The following is a 26,532-nucleotide window of genomic DNA, read 5'->3' on the forward strand; positions in this document are numbered from 1 at the left end:
GCGCAATTCCCGGCTCCGCTCCTAGCTGCTGCTTGATAGCGAGCTCCTCGTCGCTCTCCTGGGCCAAGGGGTCGACGTTTGTGACGAGAACTTCTCCCATCTCCGTCACGACCCGGGCCACGCCATCCTCGCCGAGCGCCAGCTGAATGCGGCGAGCCAGCTCCGCGCTGTCCACGTTCTTGCGCAGCGGGACTATCAGGTGGCCTTGCGCGGTCCGACGCCCCATCCCGATGTCCGCCCGGACGTCCTGCAGCTCCTGAGACGTACGTAGTTTAACGTACATCTCAGTCCAGGTTTTGTTCGCACCCGGAACCACCGCGATGCGGTCGGGTCGTACACGACGCCCCTTGGACTGTTGTTGCTGCTGCTGCTGCGGACGCTGCTGCTGCTGCGGTGTGCGAAGCTGCGGTGGCACGTATCGCTCGCCTCGCTGCTGTTGCTGCTGCTGCTGCCACTGTTGCTGTCGTGGCTGCTGCTGCTGTCGCGGCTGCTGCTGCTGCTGCAATGCAGGCCATTGCTGCCGGGGCTGCTGCTGACGTGGCTGCAGCAGCGCAGACGTGGCTGTCGTGGTTGCTGTTGCTGCTGCTGCTGTGATGGCCGCTCGTTTCCTCCGCACTTGCCACGCTTGCGCTGCTGGCGCACCCACGAGCTGCTGCCCACCACTTCGGCATACGTGCGCTGCTCATTGGTGATGGCAGCGTAGTAGCCACGAGCGCTACTGCCTTCCACCGAATGCATCGACGCAACCGTCTGCGTACCCTGTCGGTACAGCTCCAGCTCCTTGCGCGTGCTGGATAGCTCTCCTATGAGCTGCGCAATTTGCGAAGTCAGACGGTCGAGGTTCGCCTGCATAACTGCCACTTGCTCGTCGCGGCTCTGCAGTTGCCGCAGCAGTGCCGCTACTGTGTCCGACGATGCAGGCTCCTTCTCATCCCTGGGCAGCTGAAGCCTCTCCACGATTACCCTGGGAACGACCGTCGTGTTCAAATCGTCCAAACACTCTTCATCCTCGCTGGAGATGCACATGTTCTCCTCCCCCAGCGAACATTCAATGGACATTTCTGTCGGTTTACGCATCATCCGTTCCTCCTGGGATGATACTACCGACGACGCTCTCGTCCGAGGGCGCAAAACGCGTGTCGCCGGGAGGTGGGCGTCATCTCCCAGCCCCGACGACATGGCTGGAACGACTACTGCCGTTTCTGTCCGGTTCACACGGCTTTATTCCAGCAGTTTTCTAACGGGTGGGTGAGAGGGGGGGATCAGGCTGGTTGACGGATTTCCGAATTATTTCATCTCCCGCCAGATGAAAAATGAGCTGCTTGTCACTCGCTCAAGTCACTGAGGTTCGTCGCTTTTGCTAACGCTCAAGTCACCGGGTTCGTTGCTTGTGCCGACACCCAAGTCTCCGGGGTCGGCACCCTGGCTCGGGTCCTGAGCCTTCCCTCCAGCCACCGGGCTCGTCACTTTCGGCTTTCCCCCAAGCCACCGATATTTGGGAGCACTTAGACGAGGGTGGGGTGGGTGGAAAATTCCAAAACCACACTGACAAACTGTCTCCTACAGCGATCCACACTTTCCTCCTCTTAGCTGAATTTTCCAACCACTAACAATAATTTTCCGCACACTTTAAAGTTTTTCCCCTTAATTTCCCCCGATTAAGGCGTTCACCGACACCCTTCAAAGTTTTACGGGCGCGGGGGGAAAAGGGGTGGGCGGAACATTCCCGGAATTGCTTTTGAAAATTATAGGCCCTCTGCCTCGACACCACTCTTTGAAAATCGGAGTTTTCCGGCTTCACTTTCTAGTTTTCCTCGAATTTTTGCGTCTTAGCTCTTTAAGGGGAATCACCAACTTTGCCGGCACGTGGTGGGAGAACGGGTGGGCGGAAAAATTCCGGACCGGCACAGAAAATTATTCCTGAATTTTCTCTACGTCCTCCACTGCTTATCCGAATTTTCCCTTAAAGTTTTTTTATTTTTCACGAAAATATATTGAAAATGTCACCCTATTTTTCTCTATTTTTCACGAAAATATATTGAAAATGTCACTCTATTTTTGTTTGCCCATCACCACTGAATTTTGGCAATTTTTGCCCATCACTAGGCAAATGTCACCTTTGACGACCACGTTTTTTCCACCACTTTTTAACGCTATTTTATCAGTTTTTAGCCGTTTTCCGTCCGGTTTTTTTACACAATCACATAGCGGGCACTCTCACGCACATTTAAGTACCCCTTCCGGCCTCCATAGGAGTAAAGATGAGGGAAAAAACGAAGTAAACACTCCCCATACAAAATGTGTACACTTTTTTGCACCCACTTTTTAACTGTTTATGAATCGATTTTCACAAGTTTTTCACCACTAAACAATGTGTTTTATCGTTATTTAGCGTTTATAAGCGTTTTCGCACGATTCTAAAACACTTTTCACACACTTTAAAGTTTTTCCCCTTAATTTCCCCCGATTAAGGCGTTCACCGACACCCTTCGAAGTTTTACGGGCGCGGGGGGAAAAGGGGTGGGCGGAAAATTCCCGGAAGCGCTTTTGAAAATTATAGGCCCTCTGCCTCGACACCACTCACTGAAAATCGGAGTTTTCCGGCTTCACTTTCTAGTTTTCCTCGAATTCTTGCGTCTTAGCTCTTTAAGGGGAATCACCAACTTTGCCGGCACGTGGTGGGAGAACGGGTGGGCGGAAAAATTCCGGACCGGCAGAGAAAATTATTCCTGAATTTTTTCTACGTCCTCCACTGCTTATCCGATTTTTCCCTTAAAGTTATTTTATTTTTCACGAAAATATATTGAAAATGTCACTCTATTTTGGTTTGCCCATCACTACTGAATTTTGGCAATTTTTGCCCATCACTAGGCAAATGTCACCTTTGACGACCACGTTTTTTCCACCACTTTTTAACGCTATTTTATCAGTTTTTAACCATTTTCCGTCCGGTTTTTTTACACAATCACATAGCGGGCACTCTCACGCACATTTTAGTACCCCATCCGGCCTCCATAGGAGTAAAGATGAGGGAAAAATAGGAAGTAAACACTCCCCATACAAAATGTGTACACTTTTTCCACCCACTTTTTAACTGTTTATGAATCGATTTTCACTAGTTTTTCACCACTAAACACTGTGTTTTTTCGTTATTTAGCGTTTATAAGCGTTTTCGCACGATTTTAAAACACTTTTCACACACTTTAAAGTTTTTCCCCTTAATTTCCCCCGATTAAGGCGTTCACCGACACCCTTCAAAGTTTAACGGGCGCGGGGGGAAAGGGGTGTGCGGAAAATTCCCGGAATCGCTTTTGAAAATTATAGGCCCTCTGCCTCGACACCACTCACTGAAAATCGGAGTTTTCCGGCTTCACTTTCTAGTTTTCCTCGAATTTTTGCGTCTTAGCTCTTTAAGGGGAATCACCAACTTTGCCGGCACGTGGTGGGAGAACGGGTGGGTGGAAAAATTCCGGACCGGCACAGAAAATTATTCCTGAATTTTCTCTACGTCCTCCACTGCTTATCCGAATTTTCCCTTAAAGTTTTTTTTTATTTTTCACGAAAATATATTGAAAATGTCACTCTATTTTTGTTTGCCCATCACTACTGAATTTTGTCAATTTTTGCCCATTACTTGGCAAATGTCACCTTTGACGACCACGTTTTTTCCACCACTTTTTAACGCTATTTTATCAGTTTTTAACCGTTTTCCGTCCGGTTTTTTTACACAATCACATAGCGGGCACTCTCACGCACATTTTAGTACCCCATCCGGCCTCCATAGGAGTAAAGGTGAGGGAAAAAAAGGAAGTAAACACTCCCCATACAAAATGTGTACACTTTTTTGCACCCACTTTTTAACTGTTTATGAACCGATTTCCACTAGCTTTTCACCACTAAACACTGTGTTTTATCGTTATTTAGCGTTTATAAGCGTTTTCGCACGATTTTAAAACACTTTTCACACACTTTAAAGTTTTTCCCCTTAATTTCCCCCGATTAAGGCGTTCACCGACACCCTTCAAAGTTTAACGGGCGCGGGGGGAAAAGGGGTGGGCGGAAAATTCCCGAAATCGCTTTTGAAAATTAAAGGCCCTCTGCCTCGACACCACTGACTGAAAATCGAAGTTTTCCGGCTTCACTTTCTAGTTTTTCTCGAATTTTTGCGTCTTAGCTCTTTAAGGGGAATCACCAACTTTGCCGGCACGTGGTGGAAGAACGGGTGGGCGGAAAAATTCCGGACTGGCACAGAAAATTATTCCTGAATTTTCTCTACGTCCTCCTTTGCTTATCCGAATTTTCCCTTAAATTTGTTTTTATTTTTCACGAAAATATATTGAAAATGTCACTCTATTTTTGTTTGCCCATCACTACTGAATTTTGGCAATTTTTGCCCATCACTTGGCAAATGTCACCTTTGACGTCCACGTTTTTTCCACCACTTTTTAACGCTACCCATGCGGCAATTCACCACGGTTAAATTCACCTACTCCTCGATCGCAGGATTTAGAGGGAAGGTCGGTTCATGTTTGTGCCTGACGGTCGATTGGTTTGGCATTTCAAAATGGCGTCCCAAAAAAAATTGGTTGACGTCCAAAAAATGTTGAACGTGCTCCACGTTTAATTGAACGTGCTCCGGGTCTTGGGCACATGGCACATGTGTTGTGCTGCTATTTGCCCTCTCTGTCCTGCCGAAGTGTTGTTGTTGTATTCCGTTCTCTGTTTCATCATACTTTTAGCGGGAGTTTGCTACGTCGGTATATCGTCTCATTCTGCTGCGTTGAATAGATGGGTGACTGGCTCTGTGAATAAAGTCTAGATATAACTGGATTTGAACACATACCTATTGCGTGCTGCTGCATTTTTCTGGTTCCGTGCGGCTTCGGTGTACTTCTGGTGAGGCTGTTCTTTCGTTATATCAACCAGCAGTGCAAGTGATGCGGGACGGTCATTCATCACAAGATTGTTTGTTCCACTTGCAGGCAGGGAGCTTCTCACCAAGAACAAGAACAACAACAACATCAACAGGAGAAATTTTGCAGTGGCTCGCGTATGTTGATTTGTGTTTCTAGTTGTCTAACTTTGTTAAAGGATTTGTATATTTCAGGAAAGGAGGATGGTGGTTTGCTGTGTAAATCTATCAAGAAACATCGCAAAATATGTACATACATAAAAGCTTCTGACGCACGTGGATCTCATGTTGACCAGAATGAGCGTCAGCGGAGGGAGGCGAGTTGAGTCGAATCAATGATCTGTTTCCGGATCTCCTTCCCACTCGTGAAATGTGTGAAAGTGTTAATAAAGTTGCATTTAACTGAAAGGGGCAAAGGTCTTCTTCAAAGGCACTCTCTCCCCGGGTCTTCCAAGATAGCCTGATGACGTCATTGGTCGCCAGCAGGTGTGGGATGAGTTGTGAAGAATGAATATGAAGATTTCAAACCATATATCCTATATGTTTTCTCACCCGTCGGGCACGAATTAGGAAAAGTTTATGCGCTTGATATATATTTACTAAGTAACTCCCGTCAAGGTCAGCTTTTGCGAGGAGTTTGGGGGGCGTTAAGACAATCGGCATTGCAACTCCATGGCATCATCGGGGAACCACTATACTGATCAGCGCTAGCCTTTGGTTCTATACAACCATCTGCCATTGGTTCTTACCCAGTTCTCTCAGCTTTGATTGTCCTGGTCCGTAGTGGCGGGTTTACCGTTAAGCTAACTGAGCGGCCTCGGGGGCCCAGGTTCGCAAGCCCATCCACACAAACGTGCATTTCCTTATGGGCGTTGCTCTTATCATAACAATTTACAAACATATGTAAAGGGGCCTGTGTCAAGTCCACTTCCGTCCCTGGTTCAGCCTCAAACAATCTGTTCAGCAGATTCGACAATCCATTCCGAATGTACCGTTCTGTTTCGCGCATTCATGTGACTTGATTCGTAGCTGGTGGTCCGTACTATCCAAAACAACTTATCCTTGTCCCATTCATCTTTCCCAGGCGGAAGGAAGTCCCGGGCAAGATACACTTTTCTTTCGGATTGTAGACCGGTAGATTCTTTCAACTAATAAATGTTCTAGTGTATGTGGATGGCTATTAAAACCGGTTTATTTTAAGAGTTTGAAGATGTTGTTTTGGCGCATTTATAACGCTATACGTGCTCACTTCACATTCCAGCTCCGAGGTATACCAAACGTGAAACATTTACCAGCAACGTCTACAACTGTTGTCTGATGAATGTTGTCGTCTGTTAGTTCTGGGTTCCCCTCCCCCATACAAAATGTGTACACTTTTTTGCACCCACTTTTTAACTGTTTATGAATCGATTTCCACTAGCTTTTCACCACTAAACACTGTGTTTTATCGTTATTTAGCGTTTATAAGCGTTTTCGCACGATTTTAAAACACTTTTCACACACTTTAAAGTTTTTCCCCTTAATTTCCCCCGATTAAGGCGTTCACCGACACCATTCAAAGTTTTACGGGCGCGGGGGGAAAAGGGGTGGGCGGAAAATTCCCGAAATCGCTTTTGAAAATTAAAGGCCCTCTGCCTCGACACCACTGACTGAAAATCGAAGTTTTCCGGCTTCACTTTCTAGTTTTTCTCGAATTTTTGCGTCTTAGCTCTTTAAGGGGAATCACCAACTTTGCCGGCACGTGGTGGGAGAACGGGTGGGCGGAAAAATTCCGGACCGGCAGAGAAAATTATTCCTGAATTTTTTCTACGTCCTCCACTGCTTATCCGATTTTTCCCTTAAAGTTATTTTATTTTTCACGAAAATATATTGAAAATGTCACTCTATTTTGGTTTGCCCATCACTACTGAATTTTGGCAATTTTTGCCCATCACTAGGCAAATGTCACCTTTGACGACCACGTTTTTTCCACCACTTTTTAACGCTATTTTATCAGTTTTTAACCATTTTCCGTCCGGTTTTTTTACACAATCACATAGCGGGCACTCTCACGCACATTTTAGTACCCCATCCGGCCTCCATAGGAGTAAAGATGAGGGAAAAATAGGAAGTAAACACTCCCCATACAAAATGTGTACACTTTTTCCACCCACTTTTTAACTGTTTATGAATCGATTTTCACTAGTTTTTCACCACTAAACACTGTGTTTTTTCGTTATTTAGCGTTTATAAGCGTTTTCGCACGATTTTAAAACACTTTTCACACACTTTAAAGTTTTTCCCCTTAATTTCCCCCGATTAAGGCGTTCACCGACACCCTTCAAAGTTTAACGGGCGCGGGGGGAAAGGGGTGTGCGGAAAATTCCCGGAATCGCTTTTGAAAATTATAGGCCCTCTGCCTCGACACCACTCACTGAAAATCGGAGTTTTCCGGCTTCACTTTCTAGTTTTCCTCGAATTTTTGCGTCTTAGCTCTTTAAGGGGAATCACCAACTTTGCCGGCACGTGGTGGGAGAACGGGTGGGTGGAAAAATTCCGGACCGGCACAGAAAATTATTCCTGAATTTTCTCTACGTCCTCCACTGCTTATCCGAATTTTCCCTTAAAGTTTTTTTTTATTTTTCACGAAAATATATTGAAAATGTCACTCTATTTTTGTTTGCCCATCACTACTGAATTTTGTCAATTTTTGCCCATTACTTGGCAAATGTCACCTTTGACGACCACGTTTTTTCCACCACTTTTTAACGCTATTTTATCAGTTTTTAACCGTTTTCCGTCCGGTTTTTTTACACAATCACATAGCGGGCACTCTCACGCACATTTTAGTACCCCATCCGGCCTCCATAGGAGTAAAGGTGAGGGAAAAAAAGGAAGTAAACACTCCCCATACAAAATGTGTACACTTTTTTGCACCCACTTTTTAACTGTTTATGAACCGATTTCCACTAGCTTTTCACCACTAAACACTGTGTTTTATCGTTATTTAGCGTTTATAAGCGTTTTCGCACGATTTTAAAACACTTTTCACACACTTTAAAGTTTTTCCCCTTAATTTCCCCCGATTAAGGCGTTCACCGACACCCTTCAAAGTTTAACGGGCGCGGGGGGAAAAGGGGTGGGCGGAAAATTCCCGAAATCGCTTTTGAAAATTAAAGGCCCTCTGCCTCGACACCACTGACTGAAAATCGAAGTTTTCCGGCTTCACTTTCTAGTTTTTCTCGAATTTTTGCGTCTTAGCTCTTTAAGGGGAATCACCAACTTTGCCGGCACGTGGTGGGAGAACGGGTGGGCGGAAAAATTCCGGACTGGCACAGAAAATTATTCCTGAATTTTCTCTACGTCCTCCACTGCTTATCCGAATTTTCCCTTAAATTTTTTTTATTTTTCACGAAAATATATTGAAAATGTCACTCTATTTTTGTTTGCCCATCACTACTGAATTTTGGCAATTTTTGCCCATCACTTGGCAAATGTCACCTTTGACGACCACGTTTTTTCCACCACTTTTTAACGCTACCCATGCGGCAATTCACCACGGTTAAATTCACCTACTCCTCGATCGCAGGATTTAGAGGGAAGGTCGGTTCATGTTTGTGCCTGACGGTCGATTGGTTTGGCATTTCAAAATGGCGTCCCAAAAAAAATTGGTTGACGTCCAAAAAATGTTGAACGTGCTCCACGTTTAATTGAACGTGCTCCGGGTCTTGGGCACATGGCACATGTGTTGTGCTGCTATTTGCCCTCTCTGTCCTGCCGAAGTGTTGTTGTTGTATTCCGTTCTCTGTTTCATCATACTTTTAGCGGGAGTTTGCTACGTCGGTATATCGTCTCATTCTGCTGCGTTGAATAGATGGGTGACTGGCTCTGTGAATAAAGTCTAGATATAACTGGATTTGAACACATACCTATTGCGTGCTGCTGCATTTTTCTGGTTCCGTGCGGCTTCGGTGTACTTCTGGTGAGGCTGTTCTTTCGTTATATCAACCAGCAGTGCAAGTGATGCGGGACGGTCATTCATCACAAGATTGTTTGTTCCACTTGCAGGCAGGGAGCTTCTCACCAAGAACAAGAACAACAACAACATCAACAGGAGAAATTTTGCAGTGGCTCGCGTATGTTGATTTGTGTTTCTAGTTGTCTAACTTTGTTAAAGGATTTGTATATTTCAGGAAAGGAGGATGGTGGTTTGCTGTGTAAATCTATCAAGAAACATCGCAAAATATGTACATACATAAAAGCTTCTGACGCACGTGGATCTCATGTTGACCAGAATGAGCGTCAGCGGAGGGAGGCGAGTTGAGTCGAATCAATGATCTGTTTCCGGATCTCCTTCCCACTCGTGAAATGTGTGAAAGTGTTAATAAAGTTGCATTTAACTGAAAGGGGCAAAGGTCTTCTTCAAAGGCACTCTCTCCCCGGGTCTTCCAAGATAGCCTGATGACGTCATTGGTCGCCAGCAGGTGTGGGATGAGTTGTGAAGAATGAATATGAAGATTTCAAACCATATATCCTATATGTTTTCTCACCCGTCGGGCACGAATTAGGAAAAGTTTATGCGCTTGATATATATTTACTAAGTAACTCCCGTCAAGGTCAGCTTTTGCGAGGAGTTTGGGGGGCGTTAAGACAATCGGCATTGCAACTCCATGGCATCATCGGGGAACCACTATACTGATCAGCGCTAGCCTTTGGTTCTATACAACCATCTGCCATTGGTTCTTACCCAGTTCTCTCAGCTTTGATTGTCCTGGTCCGTAGTGGCGGGTTTACCGTTAAGCTAACTGAGCGGCCTCGGGGGCCCAGGTTCGCAAGCCCATCCACACAAACGTGCATTTCCTTATGGGCGTTGCTCTTATCATAACAATTTACAAACATATGTAAAGGGGCCTGTGTCAAGTCCACTTCCGTCCCTGGTTCAGCCTCAAACAATCTGTTCAGCAGATTCGACAATCCATTCCGAATGTACCGTTCTGTTTCGCGCATTCATGTGACTTGATTCGTAGCTGGTGGTCCGTACTATCCAAAACAACTTATCCTTGTCCCATTCATCTTTCCCAGGCGGAAGGAAGTCCCGGGCAAGATACACTTTTCTTTCGGATTGTAGACCGGTAGATTCTTTCAACTAATAAATGTTCTAGTGTATGTGGATGGCTATTAAAACCGGTTTATTTTAAGAGTTTGAAGATGTTGTTTTGGCGCATTTATAACGCTATACGTGCTCACTTCACATTCCAGCTCCGAGGTATACCAAACGTGAAACATTTACCAGCAACGTCTACAACTGTTGTCTGATGAATGTTGTCGTCTGTTAGTTCTGGGTTCCCCTCCCCCATACAAAATGTGTACACTTTTTTGCACCCACTTTTTAACTGTTTATGAATCGATTTTCACTAGCTTTTCACCACTAAACACTGTGTTTTATCGTTATTTAGCGTTTATAAGCGTTTTCGCACGATTTTAAAACACTTTTCACACACTTTAAAGTTTTTCCCCTTAATTTCCCCCGATTAAGGCGTTCACCGACACCCTTCAAAGTTTTACGGGCGCGGGGGGAAAAGGGGTGGGCGGAAAATTCCCGAAATCGCTTTTGAAAATTAAAGGCCCTCTGCCTCGACACCACTGACTGAAAATCGAAGTTTTCCGGCTTCACTTTCTAGTTTTTCTCGAATTTTTGCGTCTTAGCTCTTTAAGGGGAATCACCAACTTTGCCGGCACGTGGTGGGAGAACGGGTGGGCGGAAAAATTCCGGACTGGCACAGAAAATTATTCCTGAATTTTCTCTACGTCCTTCACTGCTTATCCGAATTTTCCCTTAAATTTTTTTTTATTTTTCACGAAAATATATTGAAAATGTCACTCTATTTTTGTTTGCCCATCACTACTGAATTTTGGCAATTTTTGCCCATCACTTGGCAAATGTCACCTTTGACGACCACGTTTTTTCCACCACTTTTTAACGCTACCCATGCGGCAATTCACCACGGTTAAATTCACCTACTCCTCGATCGCAGGATTTAGAGGGAAGGTCGGTTCATGTTTGTGCCTGACGGTCGATTGGTTTGGCATTTCAAAATGGCGTCCCAAAAAAAATTGGTTGACGTCCAAAAAATGTTGAACGTGCTCCACGTTTAATTGAACGTGCTCCGGGTCTTGGGCACATGGCACATGTGTTGTGCTGCTATTTGCCCTCTCTGTCCTGCCGAAGTGTTGTTGTTGTATTCCGTTCTCTGTTTCATCATACTTTTAGCGGGAGTTTGCTACGTCGGTATATCGTCTCATTCTGCTGCGTTGAATAGATGGGTGACTGGCTCTGTGAATAAAGTCTAGATATAACTGGATTTGAACACATACCTATTGCGTGCTGCTGCATTTTTCTGGTTCCGTGCGGCTTCGGTGTACTTCTGGTGAGGCTGTTCTTTCGTTATATCAACCAGCAGTGCAAGTGATGCGGGACGGTCATTCATCACAAGATTGTTTGTTCCACTTGCAGGCAGGGAGCTTCTCACCAAGAACAAGAACAACAACAACATCAACAGGAGAAATTTTGCAGTGGCTCGCGTATGTTGATTTGTGTTTCTAGTTGTCTAACTTTGTTAAAGGATTTGTATATTTCAGGAAAGGAGGATGGTGGTTTGCTGTGTAAATCTATCAAGAAACATCGCAAAATATGTACATACATAAAAGCTTCTGACGCACGTGGATCTCATGTTGACCAGAATGAGCGTCAGCGGAGGGAGGCGAGTTGAGTCGAATCAATGATCTGTTTCCGGATCTCCTTCCCACTCGTGAAATGTGTGAAAGTGTTAATAAAGTTGCATTTAACTGAAAGGGGCAAAGGTCTTCTTCAAAGGCACTCTCTCCCCGGGTCTTCCAAGATAGCCTGATGACGTCATTGGTCGCCAGCAGGTGTGGGATGAGTTGTGAAGAATGAATATGAAGATTTCAAACCATATATCCTATATGTTTTCTCACCCGTCGGGCACGAATTAGGAAAAGTTTATGCGCTTGATATATATTTACTAAGTAACTCCCGTCAAGGTCAGCTTTTGCGAGGAGTTTGGGGGGCGTTAAGACAATCGGCATTGCAACTCCATGGCATCATCGGGGAACCACTATACTGATCAGCGCTAGCCTTTGGTTCTATACAACCATCTGCCATTGGTTCTTACCCAGTTCTCTCAGCTTTGATTGTCCTGGTCCGTAGTGGCGGGTTTACCGTTAAGCTAACTGAGCGGCCTCGGGGGCCCAGGTTCGCAAGCCCATCCACACAAACGTGCATTTCCTTATGGGCGTTGCTCTTATCATAACAATTTACAAACATATGTAAAGGGGCCTGTGTCAAGTCCACTTCCGTCCCTGGTTCAGCCTCAAACAATCTGTTCAGCAGATTCGACAATCCATTCCGAATGTACCGTTCTGTTTCGCGCATTCATGTGACTTGATTCGTAGCTGGTGGTCCGTACTATCCAAAACAACTTATCCTTGTCCCATTCATCTTTCCCAGGCGGAAGGAAGTCCCGGGCAAGATACACTTTTCTTTCGGATTGTAGACCGGTAGATTCTTTCAACTAATAAATGTTCTAGTGTATGTGGATGGCTATTAAAACCGGTTTATTTTAAGAGTTTGAAGATGTTGTTTTGGCGCATTTATAACGCTATACGTGCTCACTTCACATTCCAGCTCCGAGGTATACCAAACGTGAAACATTTACCAGCAACGTCTACAACTGTTGTCTGATGAATGTTGTCGTCTGTTAGTTCTGGGTTGGCTTTCCGCTTCTCGTTCCCGGCCGATTTGTTCTTCATCGGCTCTCCCAGCTTGCTCAGCATTCCTCGCGCACTCTGCACTTTCAATATTGCACGCATTTATCACTTAAAACTATCACATTTTATTAAATGTTTTCCTAACATTAGAACAGTTTGGTTTTGTTTTGAAATCCTATTGAAGGCCGATCAGCTGTTTTCATTCTCTCTCGTTCTCTCCAGATGCTATCTCTTTCTCCCTACAGGTCAGCGGCGTGGTTCAACACACCATTACCTTTCTCTCTGTTGTTTATCTTCCCTCATCACCCCTTTTGCCAACAAGATAGCTGTCAATTGTTGGTTGGGTATTTTATTAGTTTTTAGCCGTTTTCCGTCCGGTTTTTTTACACAATCACATAGCGGGCACTCTCACGCACATTTTAGTACCCCATCCGGCCTCCATAGGAGTAAAGATGAGGGAAAAAAAGGAAGTAAACACTCCCCATACAAAATGTGTACACTTTTTTGCACCCACTTTTTAACCGTTTATGAACCGATTTCCACTAGCTTTTCACCACTAAACACTGTGTTTTATCGTTATTTAGCGTTTATAAGCGTTTTCGCACGATTTTAAAACACTTTTCACACACTTTAAAGTTTTTCCCCTTAATTTCCCCCGATTAAGGCGTTCACCGACACCATTCAAAGTTTTACGGGCGCGGGGGGAAAAGGGGTGGGCGGAAAATTCCCGAAATCGCTTTTGAAAATTAAAGGCCCTCTGCCTCGACACCACTGACTGAAAATCGAAGTTTTCCGGCTTCACTTTCTAGTTTTTCTCGAATTTTTGCGTCTTAGCTCTTTAAGGGGAATCACCAACTTTGCCGGCACGTGGTGGGAGAACGGGTGGGCGGAAAAATTCCGGACTGGCACAGAAAATTATTCCTGAATTTTCTCTACGTCCTCCACTGCTTATCCGAATTTTCCCTTAAATTTTTTTTTATTTTTCACGAAAATATATTGAAAATGTCACTCTATTTTTGTTTGCCCATCACTACTGAATTTTGGCAATTTTTGCCCATCACTTGGCAAATGTCACCTTTGACGACCACGTTTTTTCCACCACTTTTTAACGCTACCCATGCGGCAATTCACCACGGTTAAATTCACCTACTCCTCGATCGCAGGATTTAGAGGAAAGGTCGGTTCATGTTTGTGCCTGACGGTCGATTGGTTTGGCATTTCAAAATGGCGTCCCAAAAAAAATTGGTTGACGTCCAAAAAATGTTGAACGTGCTCCACGTTTAATTGAACGTGCTCCGGGTCTTGGGCACATGGCACATGTGTTGTGCTGCTATTTGCCCTCTCTGTCCTGCCGAAGTGTTGTTGTTGTATTCCGTTCTCTGTTTCATCATACTTTTAGCGGGAGTTTGCTACGTCGGTATATCGTCTCATTCTGCTGCGTTGAATAGATGGGTGACTGGCTCTGTGAATAAAGTCTAGATATAACTGGATTTGAACACATACCTATTGCGTGCTGCTGCATTTTTCTGGTTCCGTGCGGCTTCGGTGTACTTCTGGTGAGGCTGTTCTTTCGTTATATCAACCAGCAGTGCAAGTGATGCGGGACGGTCATTCATCACAAGATTGTTTGTTCCACTTGCAGGCAGGGAGCTTCTCACCAAGAACAAGAACAACAACAACATCAACAGGAGAAATTTTGCAGTGGCTCGCGTATGTTGATTTGTGTTTCTAGTTGTCTAACTTTGTTAAAGGATTTGTATATTTCAGGAAAGGAGGATGGTGGTTTGCTGTGTAAATCTATCAAGAAACATCGCAAAATATGTACATACATAAAAGCTTCTGACGCACGTGGATCTCATGTTGACCAGAATGAGCGTCAGCGGAGGGAGGCGAGTTGAGTCGAATCAATGATCTGTTTCCGGATCTCCTTCCCACTCGTGAAATGTGTGAAAGTGTTAATAAAGTGGCATTTAACTGAAAGGGGCAAAGGTCTTCTTCAAAGGCACTCTCTCCCCGGGTCTTCCAAGATAGCCTGATGACGTCATTGGTCGCCAGCAGGTGTGGGATGAGTTGTGAAGAATGAATATGAAGATTTCAAACCATATATCCTATATGTTTTCTCACCCGTCGGGCACGAATTAGGAAAAGTTTATGCGCTTGATATATATTTACTAAGTAACTCCCGTCAAGGTCAGCTTTTGCGAGGAGTTTGGGGGGCGTTAAGACAATCGGCATTGCAACTCCATGGCATCATCGGGGAACCACTATACTGATCAGCGCTAGCCTTTGGTTCTATACAACCATCTGCCATTGGTTCTTACCCAGTTCTCTCAGCTTTGATTGTCCTGGTCCGTAGTGGCGGGTTTACCGTTAAGCTAACTGAGCGGCCTCGGGGGCCCAGGTTCGCAAGCCCATCCACACAAACGTGCATTTCCTTATGGGCGTTGCTCTTATCATAACAATTTACAAACATATGTAAAGGGGCCTGTGTCAAGTCCACTTCCGTCCCTGGTTCAGCCTCAAACAATCTGTTCAGCAGATTCGACAATCCATTCCGAATGTACCGTTCTGTTTCGCGCATTCATGTGACTTGATTCGTAGCTGGTGGTCCGTACTATCCAAAACAACTTATCCTTGTCCCATTCATCTTTCCCAGGCGGAAGGAAGTCCCGGGCAAGATACACTTTTCTTTCGGATTGTAGACCGGTAGATTCTTTCAACTAATAAATGTTCTAGTGTATGTGGATGGCTATTAAAACCGGTTTATTTTAAGAGTTTGAAGATGTTGTTTTGGCGCATTTATAACGCTATACGTGCTCACTTCACATTCCAGCTCCGAGGTATACCAAACGTGAAACATTTACCAGCAACGTCTACAACTGTTGTCTGATGAATGTTGTCGTCTGTTAGTTCTGGGTTCCCCTCCCCCATACAAAATGTGTACACTTTTTTGCACCCACTTTTTAACTGTTTATGAATCGATTTTCACTAGCTTTTCACCACTAAACACTGTGTTTTATCGTTATTTAGCGTTTATAAGCGTTTTCGCACGATTTTAAAACACTTTTCACACACTTTAAAGTTTTTCCCCTTAATTTCCCCCGATTAAGGCGTTCACCGACACCCTTCAAAGTTTTACGGGCGCGGGGGGAAAAGGGGTGGGCGGAAAATTCCCGAAATCGCTTTTGAAAATTAAAGGCCCTCTGCCTCGACACCACTGACTGAAAATCGAAGTTTTCCGGCTTCACTTTCTAGTTTTTCTCGAATTTTTGCGTCTTAGCTCTTTAAGGGGAATCACCAACTTTGCCGGCACGTGGTGGAAGAACGGGTGGGCGGAAAAATTCCGGACTGGCACAGAAAATTATTCCTGAATTTTCTCTACGTCCTCCACTGCTTATCCGAATTTTCCCTTAAATTTGTTTTTATTTTTCACGAAAATATATTGAAAATGTCACTCTATTTTTGTTTGCCCATCACTACTGAATTTTGGCAATTTTTGCCCATCACTTGGCAAATGTCACCTTTGACGTCCACGTTTTTTCCACCACTTTTTAACGCTACCCATGCGGCAATTCACCACGGTTAAATTCACCTACTCCTCGATCGCAGGATTTAGAGGGAAGGTCGGTTCATGTTTGTGCCTGACGGTCGATTGGTTTGGCATTTCAAAATGGCGTCCCAAAAAAAATTGGTTGACGTCCAAAAAATGTTGAACGTGCTCCACGTTTAATTGAACGTGCTCCGGGTCTTGGGCACATGGCACATGTGTTGTGCTGCTATTTGCCCTCTCTGTCCTGCCGAAGTGTTGTTGTTGTATTCCGTTCTCTGTTTCATCATACTTTTAGCGGGAGTTTGCTACGTCGGTATATCGTCTCATTCTGCTGCGTTGAATAGATGGGTGACTGGCTCTGTGAATAAAGTCTAGATATAACTGGATTTGAACACATACCTATTGCGTGCTGCTGCATTTTTCTGGTTCCGTGCGGCTTCGGTGTACTTCTGGTGAGGCTGTTCTTTCGTTATATCAACCAGCAGTGCAAGTGATGCGGGACGGTCATTCATCACAAGATTGTTTGTTCCACTTGCAGGCAGGGAGCTTCTCACCAAGAACAAGAACAACAACAACATCAACAGGAGAAATTTTGCAGTGGCTCGCGTATGTTGATTTGTGTTTCTAGTTGTCTAACTTTGTTAAAGGATTTGTATATTTCAGGAAAGGAGGATGGTGGTTTGCTGTGTAAATCTATCAAGAAACATCGCAAAATATGTACATACATAAAAGCTTCTGACGCACGTGGATCTCATGTTGACCAGAATGAGCGTCAGCGGAGGGAGGCGAGTTGAGTCGAATCAATGATCTGTTTCCGGATCTCCTTCCCACTCGTGAAATGTGTGAAAGTGTTAATAAAGTTGCATTTAACTGAAAGGGGCAAAGGTCTTCTTCAAAGGCACTCTCTCCCCGGGTCTTCCAAGATAGCCTGATGACGTCATTGGTCGCCAGCAGGTGTGGGATGAGTTGTGAAGAATGAATATGAAGATTTCAAACCATATATCCTATATGTTTTCTCACCCGTCGGGCACGAATTAGGAAAAGTTTATGCGCTTGATATATATTTACTAAGTAACTCCCGTCAAGGTCAGCTTTTGCGAGGAGTTTGGGGGGCGTTAAGACAATCGGCATTGCAACTCCATGGCATCATCGGGGAACCACTATACTGATCAGCGCTAGCCTTTGGTTCTATACAACCATCTGCCATTGGTTCTTACCCAGTTCTCTCAGCTTTGATTGTCCTGGTCCGTAGTGGCGGGTTTACCGTTAAGCTAACTGAGCGGCCTCGGGGGCCCAGGTTCGCAAGCCCATCCACACAAACGTGCATTTCCTTATGGGCGTTGCTCTTATCATAACAATTTACAAACATATGTAAAGGGGCCTGTGTCAAGTCCACTTCCGTCCCTGGTTCAGCCTCAAACAATCTGTTCAGCAGATTCGACAATCCATTCCGAATGTACCGTTCTGTTTCGCGCATTCATGTGACTTGATTCGTAGCTGGTGGTCCGTACTATCCAAAACAACTTATCCTTGTCCCATTCATCTTTCCCAGGCGGAAGGAAGTCCCGGGCAAGATACACTTTTCTTTCGGATTGTAGACCGGTAGATTCTTTCAACTAATAAATGTTCTAGTGTATGTGGATGGCTATTAAAACCGGTTTATTTTAAGAGTTTGAAGATGTTGTTTTGGCGCATTTATAACGCTATACGTGCTCACTTCACATTCCAGCTCCGAGGTATACCAAACGTGAAACATTTACCAGCAACGTCTACAACTGTTGTCTGATGAATGTTGTCGTCTGTTAGTTCTGGGTTCCCCTCCCCCATACAAAATGTGTACACTTTTTTGCACCCACTTTTTAACTGTTTATGAATCGATTTTCACTAGCTTTTCACCACTAAACACTGTGTTTTATCGTTATTTAGCGTTTATAAGCGTTTTCGCACGATTTTAAAACACTTTTCACACACTTTAAAGTTTTTCCCCTTAATTTCCCCCGATTAAGGCGTTCACCGACACCCTTCAAAGTTTTACGGGCGCGGGGGGAAAAGGGGTGGGCGGAAAATTCCCGAAATCGCTTTTGAAAATTAAAGGCCCTCTGCCTCGACACCACTCACTGAAAATCGAAGTTTTCCGGCTTCACTTTCTAGTTTTTCTCGAATTTTTGCGTCTTAGCTCTTTAAGGGGAATCACCAACTTTGCCGGCACGTGGTGGGAGAACGGGTGGGCGGAAAAATTCCGGACTGGCACAGAAAATTATTCCTGAATTTTCTCTACGTCCTTCACTGCTTATCCGAATTTTCCCTTAAATTTTTTTTTATTTTTCACGAAAATATATTGAAAATGTCACTCTATTTTTGTTTGCCCATCACTACTGAATTTTGGCAATTTTTGCCCATCACTTGGCAAATGTCACCTTTGACGACCACGTTTTTTCCACCACTTTTTAACGCTACCCATGCGGCAATTCACCACGGTTAAATTCACCTACTCCTCGATCGCAGGATTTAGAGGGAAGGTCGGTTCATGTTTGTGCCTGACGGTCGATTGGTTTGGCATTTCAAAATGGCGTCCCAAAAAAAATTGGTTGACGTCCAAAAAATGTTGAACGTGCTCCACGTTTAATTGAACGTGCTCCGGGTCTTGGGCACATGGCACATGTGTTGTGCTGCTATTTGCCCTCTCTGTCCTGCCGAAGTGTTGTTGTTGTATTCCGTTCTCTGTTTCATCATACTTTTAGCGGGAGTTTGCTACGTCGGTATATCGTCTCATTCTGCTGCGTTGAATAGATGGGTGACTGGCTCTGTGAATAAAGTCTAGATATAACTGGATTTGAACACATACCTATTGCGTGCTGCTGCATTTTTCTGGTTCCGTGCGGCTTCGGTGTACTTCTGGTGAGGCTGTTCTTTCGTTATATCAACCAGCAGTGCAAGTGATGCGGGACGGTCATTCATCACAAGATTGTTTGTTCCACTTGCAGGCAGGGAGCTTCTCACCAAGAACAAGAACAACAACAACATCAACAGGAGAAATTTTGCAGTGGCTCGCGTATGTTGATTTGTGTTTCTAGTTGTCTAACTTTGTTAAAGGATTTGTATATTTCAGGAAAGGAGGATGGTGGTTTGCTGTGTAAATCTATCAAGAAACATCGCAAAATATGTACATACATAAAAGCTTCTGACGCACGTGGATCTCATGTTGACCAGAATGAGCGTCAGCGGAGGGAGGCGAGTTGAGTCGAATCAATGATCTGTTTCCGGATCTCCTTCCCACTCGTGAAATGTGTGAAAGTGTTAATAAAGTTGCATTTAACTGAAAGGGGCAAAGGTCTTCTTCAAAGGCACTCTCTCCCCGGGTCTTCCAAGATAGCCTGATGACGTCATTGGTCGCCAGCAGGTGTGGGATGAGTTGTGAAGAATGAATATGAAGATTTCAAACCATATATCCTATATGTTTTCTCACCCGTCGGGCACGAATTAGGAAAAGTTTATGCGCTTGATATATATTTACTAAGTAACTCCCGTCAAGGTCAGCTTTTGCGAGGAGTTTGGGGGGCGTTAAGACAATCGGCATTGCAACTCCATGGCATCATCGGGGAACCACTATACTGATCAGCGCTAGCCTTTGGTTCTATACAACCATCTGCCATTGGTTCTTACCCAGTTCTCTCAGCTTTGATTGTCCTGGTCCGTAGTGGCGGGTTTACCGTTAAGCTAACTGAGCGGCCTCGGGGGCCCAGGTTCGCAAGCCCATCCACACAAACGTGCATTTCCTTATGGGCGTTGCTCTTATCATAACAATTTACAAACATATGTAAAGGGGCCTGTGTCAAGTCCACTTCCGTCCCTGGTTCAGCCTCAAACAATCTGTTCAGCAGATTCGACAATCCATTCCGAATGTACCGTTCTGTTTCGCGCATTCATGTGACTTGATTCGTAGCTGGTGGTCCGTACTATCCAAAACAACTTATCCTTGTCCCATTCATCTTTCCCAGGCGGAAGGAAGTCCCGGGCAAGATACACTTTTCTTTCGGATTGTAGACCGGTAGATTCTTTCAACTAATAAATGTTCTAGTGTATGTGGATGGCTATTAAAACCGGTTTATTTTAAGAGTTTGAAGATGTTGTTTTGGCGCATTTATAACGCTATACGTGCTCACTTCACATTCCAGCTCCGAGGTATACCAAACGTGAAACATTTACCAGCAACGTCTACAACTGTTGTCTGATGAATGTTGTCGTCTGTTAGTTCTGGGTTCCCCTCCCCCATACAAAATGTGTACACTTTTTTGCACCCACTTTTTAACTGTTTATGAATCGATTTTCACTAGCTTTTCACCACTAAACACTGTGTTTTATCGTTATTTAGCGTTTATAAGCGTTTTCGCACGATTTTAAAACACTTTTCACACACTTTAAAGTTTTTCCCCTTAATTTCCCCCGATTAAGGCGTTCACCGACACCCTTCAAAGTTTTACGGGCGCGGGGGGAAAAGGGGTGGGCGGAAAATTCCCGAAATCGCTTTTGAAAATTAAAGGCCCTCTGCCTCGACACCACTCACTGAAAATCGAAGTTTTCCGGCTTCACTTTCTAGTTTTTCTCGAATTTTTGCGTCTTAGCTCTTTAAGGGGAATCACCAACTTTGCCGGCACGTGGTGGGAGAACGGGTGGGCGGAAAAATTCCGGACTGGCACAGAAAATTATTCCTGAATTTTCTCTACGTCCTTCACTGCTTATCCGAATTTTCCCTTAAATTTTTTTTTATTTTTCACGAAAATATATTGAAAATGTCACTCTATTTTTGTTTGCCCATCACTACTGAATTTTGGCAATTTTTGCCCATCACTTGGCAAATGTCACCTTTGACGACCACGTTTTTTCCACCACTTTTTAACGCTACCCATGCGGCAATTCACCACGGTTAAATTCACCTACTCCTCGATCGCAGGATTTAGAGGAAAGGTCGGTTCATGTTTGTGCCTGACGGTCGATTGGTTTGGCATTTCAAAATGGCGTCCCAAAAAAAATTGGTTGACGTCCAAAAAATGTTGAACGTGCTCCACGTTTAATTGAACGTGCTCCGGGTCTTGGGCACATGGCACATGTGTTGTGCTGCTATTTGCCCTCTCTGTCCTGCCGAAGTGTTGTTGTTGTATTCCGTTCTCTGTTTCATCATACTTTTAGCGGGAGTTTGCTACGTCGGTATATCGTCTCATTCTGCTGCGTTGAATAGATGGGTGACTGGCTCTGTGAATAAAGTCTAGATATAACTGGATTTGAACACATACCTATTGCGTGCTGCTGCATTTTTCTGGTTCCGTGCGGCTTCGGTGTACTTCTGGTGAGGCTGTTCTTTCGTTATATCAACCAGCAGTGCAAGTGATGCGGGACGGTCATTCATCACAAGATTGTTTGTTCCACTTGCAGGCAGGGAGCTTCTCACCAAGAACAAGAACAACAACAACATCAACAGGAGAAATTTTGCAGTGGCTCGCGTATGTTGATTTGTGTTTCTAGTTGTCTAACTTTGTTAAAGGATTTGTATATTTCAGGAAAGGAGGATGGTGGTTTGCTGTGTAAATCTATCAAGAAACATCGCAAAATATGTACATACATAAAAGCTTCTGACGCACGTGGATCTCATGTTGACCAGAATGAGCGTCAGCGGAGGGAGGCGAGTTGAGTCGAATCAATGATCTGTTTCCGGATCTCCTTCCCACTCGTGAAATGTGTGAAAGTGTTAATAAAGTTGCATTTAACTGAAAGGGGCAAAGGTCTTCTTCAAAGGCACTCTCTCCCCGGGTCTTCCAAGATAGCCTGATGACGTCATTGGTCGCCAGCAGGTGTGGGATGAGTTGTGAAGAATGAATATGAAGATTTCAAACCATATATCCTATATGTTTTCTCACCCGTCGGGCACGAATTAGGAAAAGTTTATGCGCTTGATATATATTTACTAAGTAACTCCCGTCAAGGTCAGCTTTTGCGAGGAGTTTGGGGGGCGTTAAGACAATCGGCATTGCAACTCCATGGCATCATCGGGGAACCACTATACTGATCAGCGCTAGCCTTTGGTTCTATACAACCATCTGCCATTGGTTCTTACCCAGTTCTCTCAGCTTTGATTGTCCTGGTCCGTAGTGGCGGGTTTACCGTTAAGCTAACTGAGCGGCCTCGGGGGCCCAGGTTCGCAAGCCCATCCACACAAACGTGCATTTCCTTATGGGCGTTGCTCTTATCATAACAATTTACAAACATATGTAAAGGGGCCTGTGTCAAGTCCACTTCCGTCCCTGGTTCAGCCTCAAACAATCTGTTCAGCAGATTCGACAATCCATTCCGAATGTACCGTTCTGTTTCGCGCATTCATGTGACTTGATTCGTAGCTGGTGGTCCGTACTATCCAAAACAACTTATCCTTGTCCCATTCATCTTTCCCAGGCGGAAGGAAGTCCCGGGCAAGATACACTTTTCTTTCGGATTGTAGACCGGTAGATTCTTTCAACTAATAAATGTTCTAGTGTATGTGGATGGCTATTAAAACCGGTTTATTTTAAGAGTTTGAAGATGTTGTTTTGGCGCATTTATAACGCTATACGTGCTCACTTCACATTCCAGCTCCGAGGTATACCAAACGTGAAACATTTACCAGCAACGTCTACAACTGTTGTCTGATGAATGTTGTCGTCTGTTAGTTCTGGGTTGGCTTTCCGCTTCTCGTTCCCGGCCGATTTGTTCTTCATCGGCTCTCCCAGCTTGCTCAGCATTCCTCGCGCACTCTGCACTTTCAATATTGCACGCATTTATCACTTAAAACTATCACATTTAATTAAATGTTTTCCTAACATTAGAACAGTTTGGTTTTGTTTTGAAATCCTATTGAAGGCCGATCAGCTGTTTTCATTCTCTCTCGTTCTCTCCAGATGCTATCTCTTTCTCCCTACAGGTCAGCGGCGTGGTTCAACACACCATTACCTTTCTCTCTGTTGTTTATCTTCCCTCATCACCCCTTTTGCCAACAAGATAGCTGTCAATTGTTGGTTGGGTATTTTATTAGTTTTTAGCCGTTTTCCGTCCGGTTTTTTTACACAATCACATAGCGGGCACTCTCACGCACATTTTAGTACCCCATCCGGCCTCCATAGGAGTAAAGATGAGGGAAAAAACGAAGTGAACACTCCCCATACAAAATGTGTACACTTTTTTGCACCCACTTTTTAACTGTTTATGAATCGATTTTCACTAGTTTTTCACCACTAAACACTGTGTTATATCGTTATTTAGCGTTTATAAGCGTTTTCGAACGATTTTAAAACACTTTTCACACACTTTAAAGTTTTTCCCCTTAATTTCCCCCGATTAAGGCGTTCACCGACACCCTTCAAAGTTTAACGGGCGCGGGGGGAAAAGGGGTGGACGGAAAATTCCCGGAATCGCTTTTGAAGATTAAAGGCCCTCTGCCTCGACACCACTCACTGAAAATCGGAGTTTTCCGGCTTCACTTTCTAGTTTTTCTCGAATTTTTGCGTCTTAGCTCTTTAAGGGGAATCACCAACTTTGCCGGCACGTGGTGGGAGAACGGGTGGGCGGAAAAATTCCGGACTGGCACAGAAAATTATTCCTGAATTTTCTCTACGTCCTCCACTGCTTATCCGAATTTTCCCTTAAAGTTTTTTTTTCACGAAAATATATTGAAAATGTCACTCTATTTTTGTTTGCCCATCACTACTGAATTTTGGCAATTTTTGCCCATCACTTGGCAAATGTCACCTTTGACGACCACGTTTTTTCCACCACTTTTTAACGCTATTTTATCAGTTTTTAACCGTTTTCCGTCCGGTTTTTTTACACAATCACATAGCGGGCACTCTCACGCACATTTTAGTACCCCATCCGGCCTCCATAGGAGTAAAGGTGAAAGAAAAAAAGGAAGTAAACACTCCCCATACAAAATGTGTACACTTTTTTGCACCCACTTTTTAACTGTTTATGAACCGATTTCCACTAGCTTTTCACCACTAAACACTGTGTTTTATCGTTATTTAGCGTTTATAAGCGTTTTCGCACGATTTTAAAACACTTTTCACACACTTTAAAGTTTTTCCCCTTAATTTCCCCCGATTAAGGCGTTCACCGACACCCTTCAAAGTTTTACGGGCGCGGGGGGAAAAGGGGTGGGCGGAAAATTCCCGGAATCGCTTTTGAAAATTAAAGGCCCTCTGCCTCGACACCACTCACTGAAAATCAGAGTTTTCCGGCTTCACTTTCTAGTTTTTCTCGAATTTTTGCGTCTTAGCTTTTTAAGGGGAATCACCAACTTTGCCGGCACGTGGTGGGAGAACGGGTGGGCGGAAAAATTCCGGACCGGCACAGAAAATTATTCCTGAATTTTCTCTACGTCCTCCACTGCTTATCCGAATTTTCCCTTAAAGTTTTTTATTTTTCACGAAAATATATTGAAAATGTCACTCTATTTTTGTTTGCCCATCACTACTGAATTTTGGCAATTTTTGCCCATCACTAGGCAAATGTCACCTTTGACGACCACGTTTTTTCCACCACTTTTTAACGCTATTTTATCAGTTTTTAGCCGTTTTCCGTCCGGTTTTTTTACACAATCACATAGCGGGCACTCTCACGCACATTTAAGTACCCCATCCGGCCTCCATAGGAGTAAAGATGAGGGAAAAAAAGGAAGTAAACACTCCACATACAAAATGTGTACACTTTTTTGCACCCACTTTTTAACTGTTTATGAATCGATTTTCACTAGTTTTTCACCACTAAACATTGTGTTTTATCGTTATTTCGCGTGTATAAGCGTTTTCGCACGATTTTAAAACACTTTTCACACACTTTAAAGTTTTTCCCCTTAATTTCCCCCGATTAAGGCGTTCACCGACACCCTTCAAAGTTTTACGGGCGCGGGGGGAAAAGGGATGGGCGGAAAATTCCCGGAATCGCTTTTGAAAATTAAAGGCCCTCTGCCTCGACACCACTCACTGAAAATCGGAGTTTTCCGGCTTCACTTTCTAGTTTTTCTCGAATTTTTGCGTCTTAGCTCTTTAAGGGGAATCACCAACTTTGCCGGCACGTGGTGGGAGAACGGGTGTGCGGAAAAATTCCGGACCGGCACAGAAAATTATTCCTGAATTTTTTCTACGTCCTCCACTGCTTATCCGAATTTTCCCTTAAAGTTTTTTTATTTTTCACGAAAATATATTGAAAATGTCACTCTATTTTTGTTTGCCCATCACTACTGAATTTTGGCAATTTTTGCCCATCACTAGGCAAATGTCACCTTTGACGACCACGTTTTTTCCACCACTTTTTAACGCTATTTTATCAGTTTTTAGCCGTTTTCCGTCCGGTTTTTTTACACAATCACATAGCGGGCACTCTCACGCACATTTTAGTACCCCATCCGGCCTCCATAGGAGTAAAGATGAGGGAAAAAAAGGAAGTAAACACTCCCCATACAAAATGTGTACACTTTTTTGCACCCACTTTTTAACTGTTTATGAATCGATTTTCACTAGTTTTTCACCACTAAACACTGTGTTTTATCGTTATTTAGCGTTTATAAGCGTTTTCGCACGATTTTAAAACACTTTTCACACACTTTAAAGTTTTTCCCCTTAATTTCTTAATTCCCCTGAATTTTCTCTACGTCCTCCACTGCTTATCCGAATTTTGCCTTAAAGTTTTTTTATTTTAAAGTTTTTCCCATTAATTTCCCCCGATTAAGGCGTTCACCGACACCCTTCAAAGTTTTACGGGCGCGGGGGGAAAAGGGGTGGGCGGAAAATTCCCGGAATCGCTTTTGAAAATTAAAGGCCCTCTGCCTCGACACCACTCACTGAAAATCGGAGTTTTCCGGCTTCACTTTCTAGTTTTCCTCGAATTTTTGCGTCTTAGCTCTTTAAGGGGAATCACCAACTTTGCCGGCACGTGGTGGGAGAACGGGTGGACGGAAAAATTCCGGACCGGCACAGAAAATTATTCCTGAATTTTCTCTACGTCCTCCACTGCTTATCCGAATTTTCCCTTAAAGTTTTTTTATTTTTCACGAAAATATATTGAAAATGTCACTCTATTTTTGTTTGCCCATCACTACTGAATTTTGGCAATTTTTGCCCATCACTAGGCAAATGTCACCTTTGACGACCACGTTTTTTCCACCACTTTTTAACGCTATTTTATCAGTTTTTAACCGTTTTCCGTCCGGTTTTTTTACACAATGACATAGCGGGCACTCTCACGCACATTTAAGTACCCCATCCGGCCTCCATAGGAGTAA

The 26,532-nt window shown here is 44.1% G+C and overlaps 1 protein-coding gene across 1 annotated transcript in view; it reads right to left on the minus strand.

Moving 5' to 3' along the window:
- LOC126566709 (uncharacterized) overlaps positions 1 to 26,532 on the minus strand; it is a 63,743-nt gene that overhangs the window by 31,033 nt on the left and 6,178 nt on the right. Inside the window, exon 2 of the mRNA XM_050223284.1 lies at positions 558 to 1,100. Within this exon, the coding sequence (XP_050079241.1) occupies positions 558 to 1,100 (543 nt within the window). The remainder of the gene's footprint in view (positions 1 to 557; positions 1,101 to 26,532) is intronic.

Source organism: Anopheles maculipalpis (assembly GCF_943734695.1).
Source record: "Anopheles maculipalpis chromosome X unlocalized genomic scaffold, idAnoMacuDA_375_x X_unloc_2, whole genome shotgun sequence".
Taxonomy (NCBI): Eukaryota; Metazoa; Arthropoda; class Insecta; order Diptera; family Culicidae; genus Anopheles; species Anopheles maculipalpis.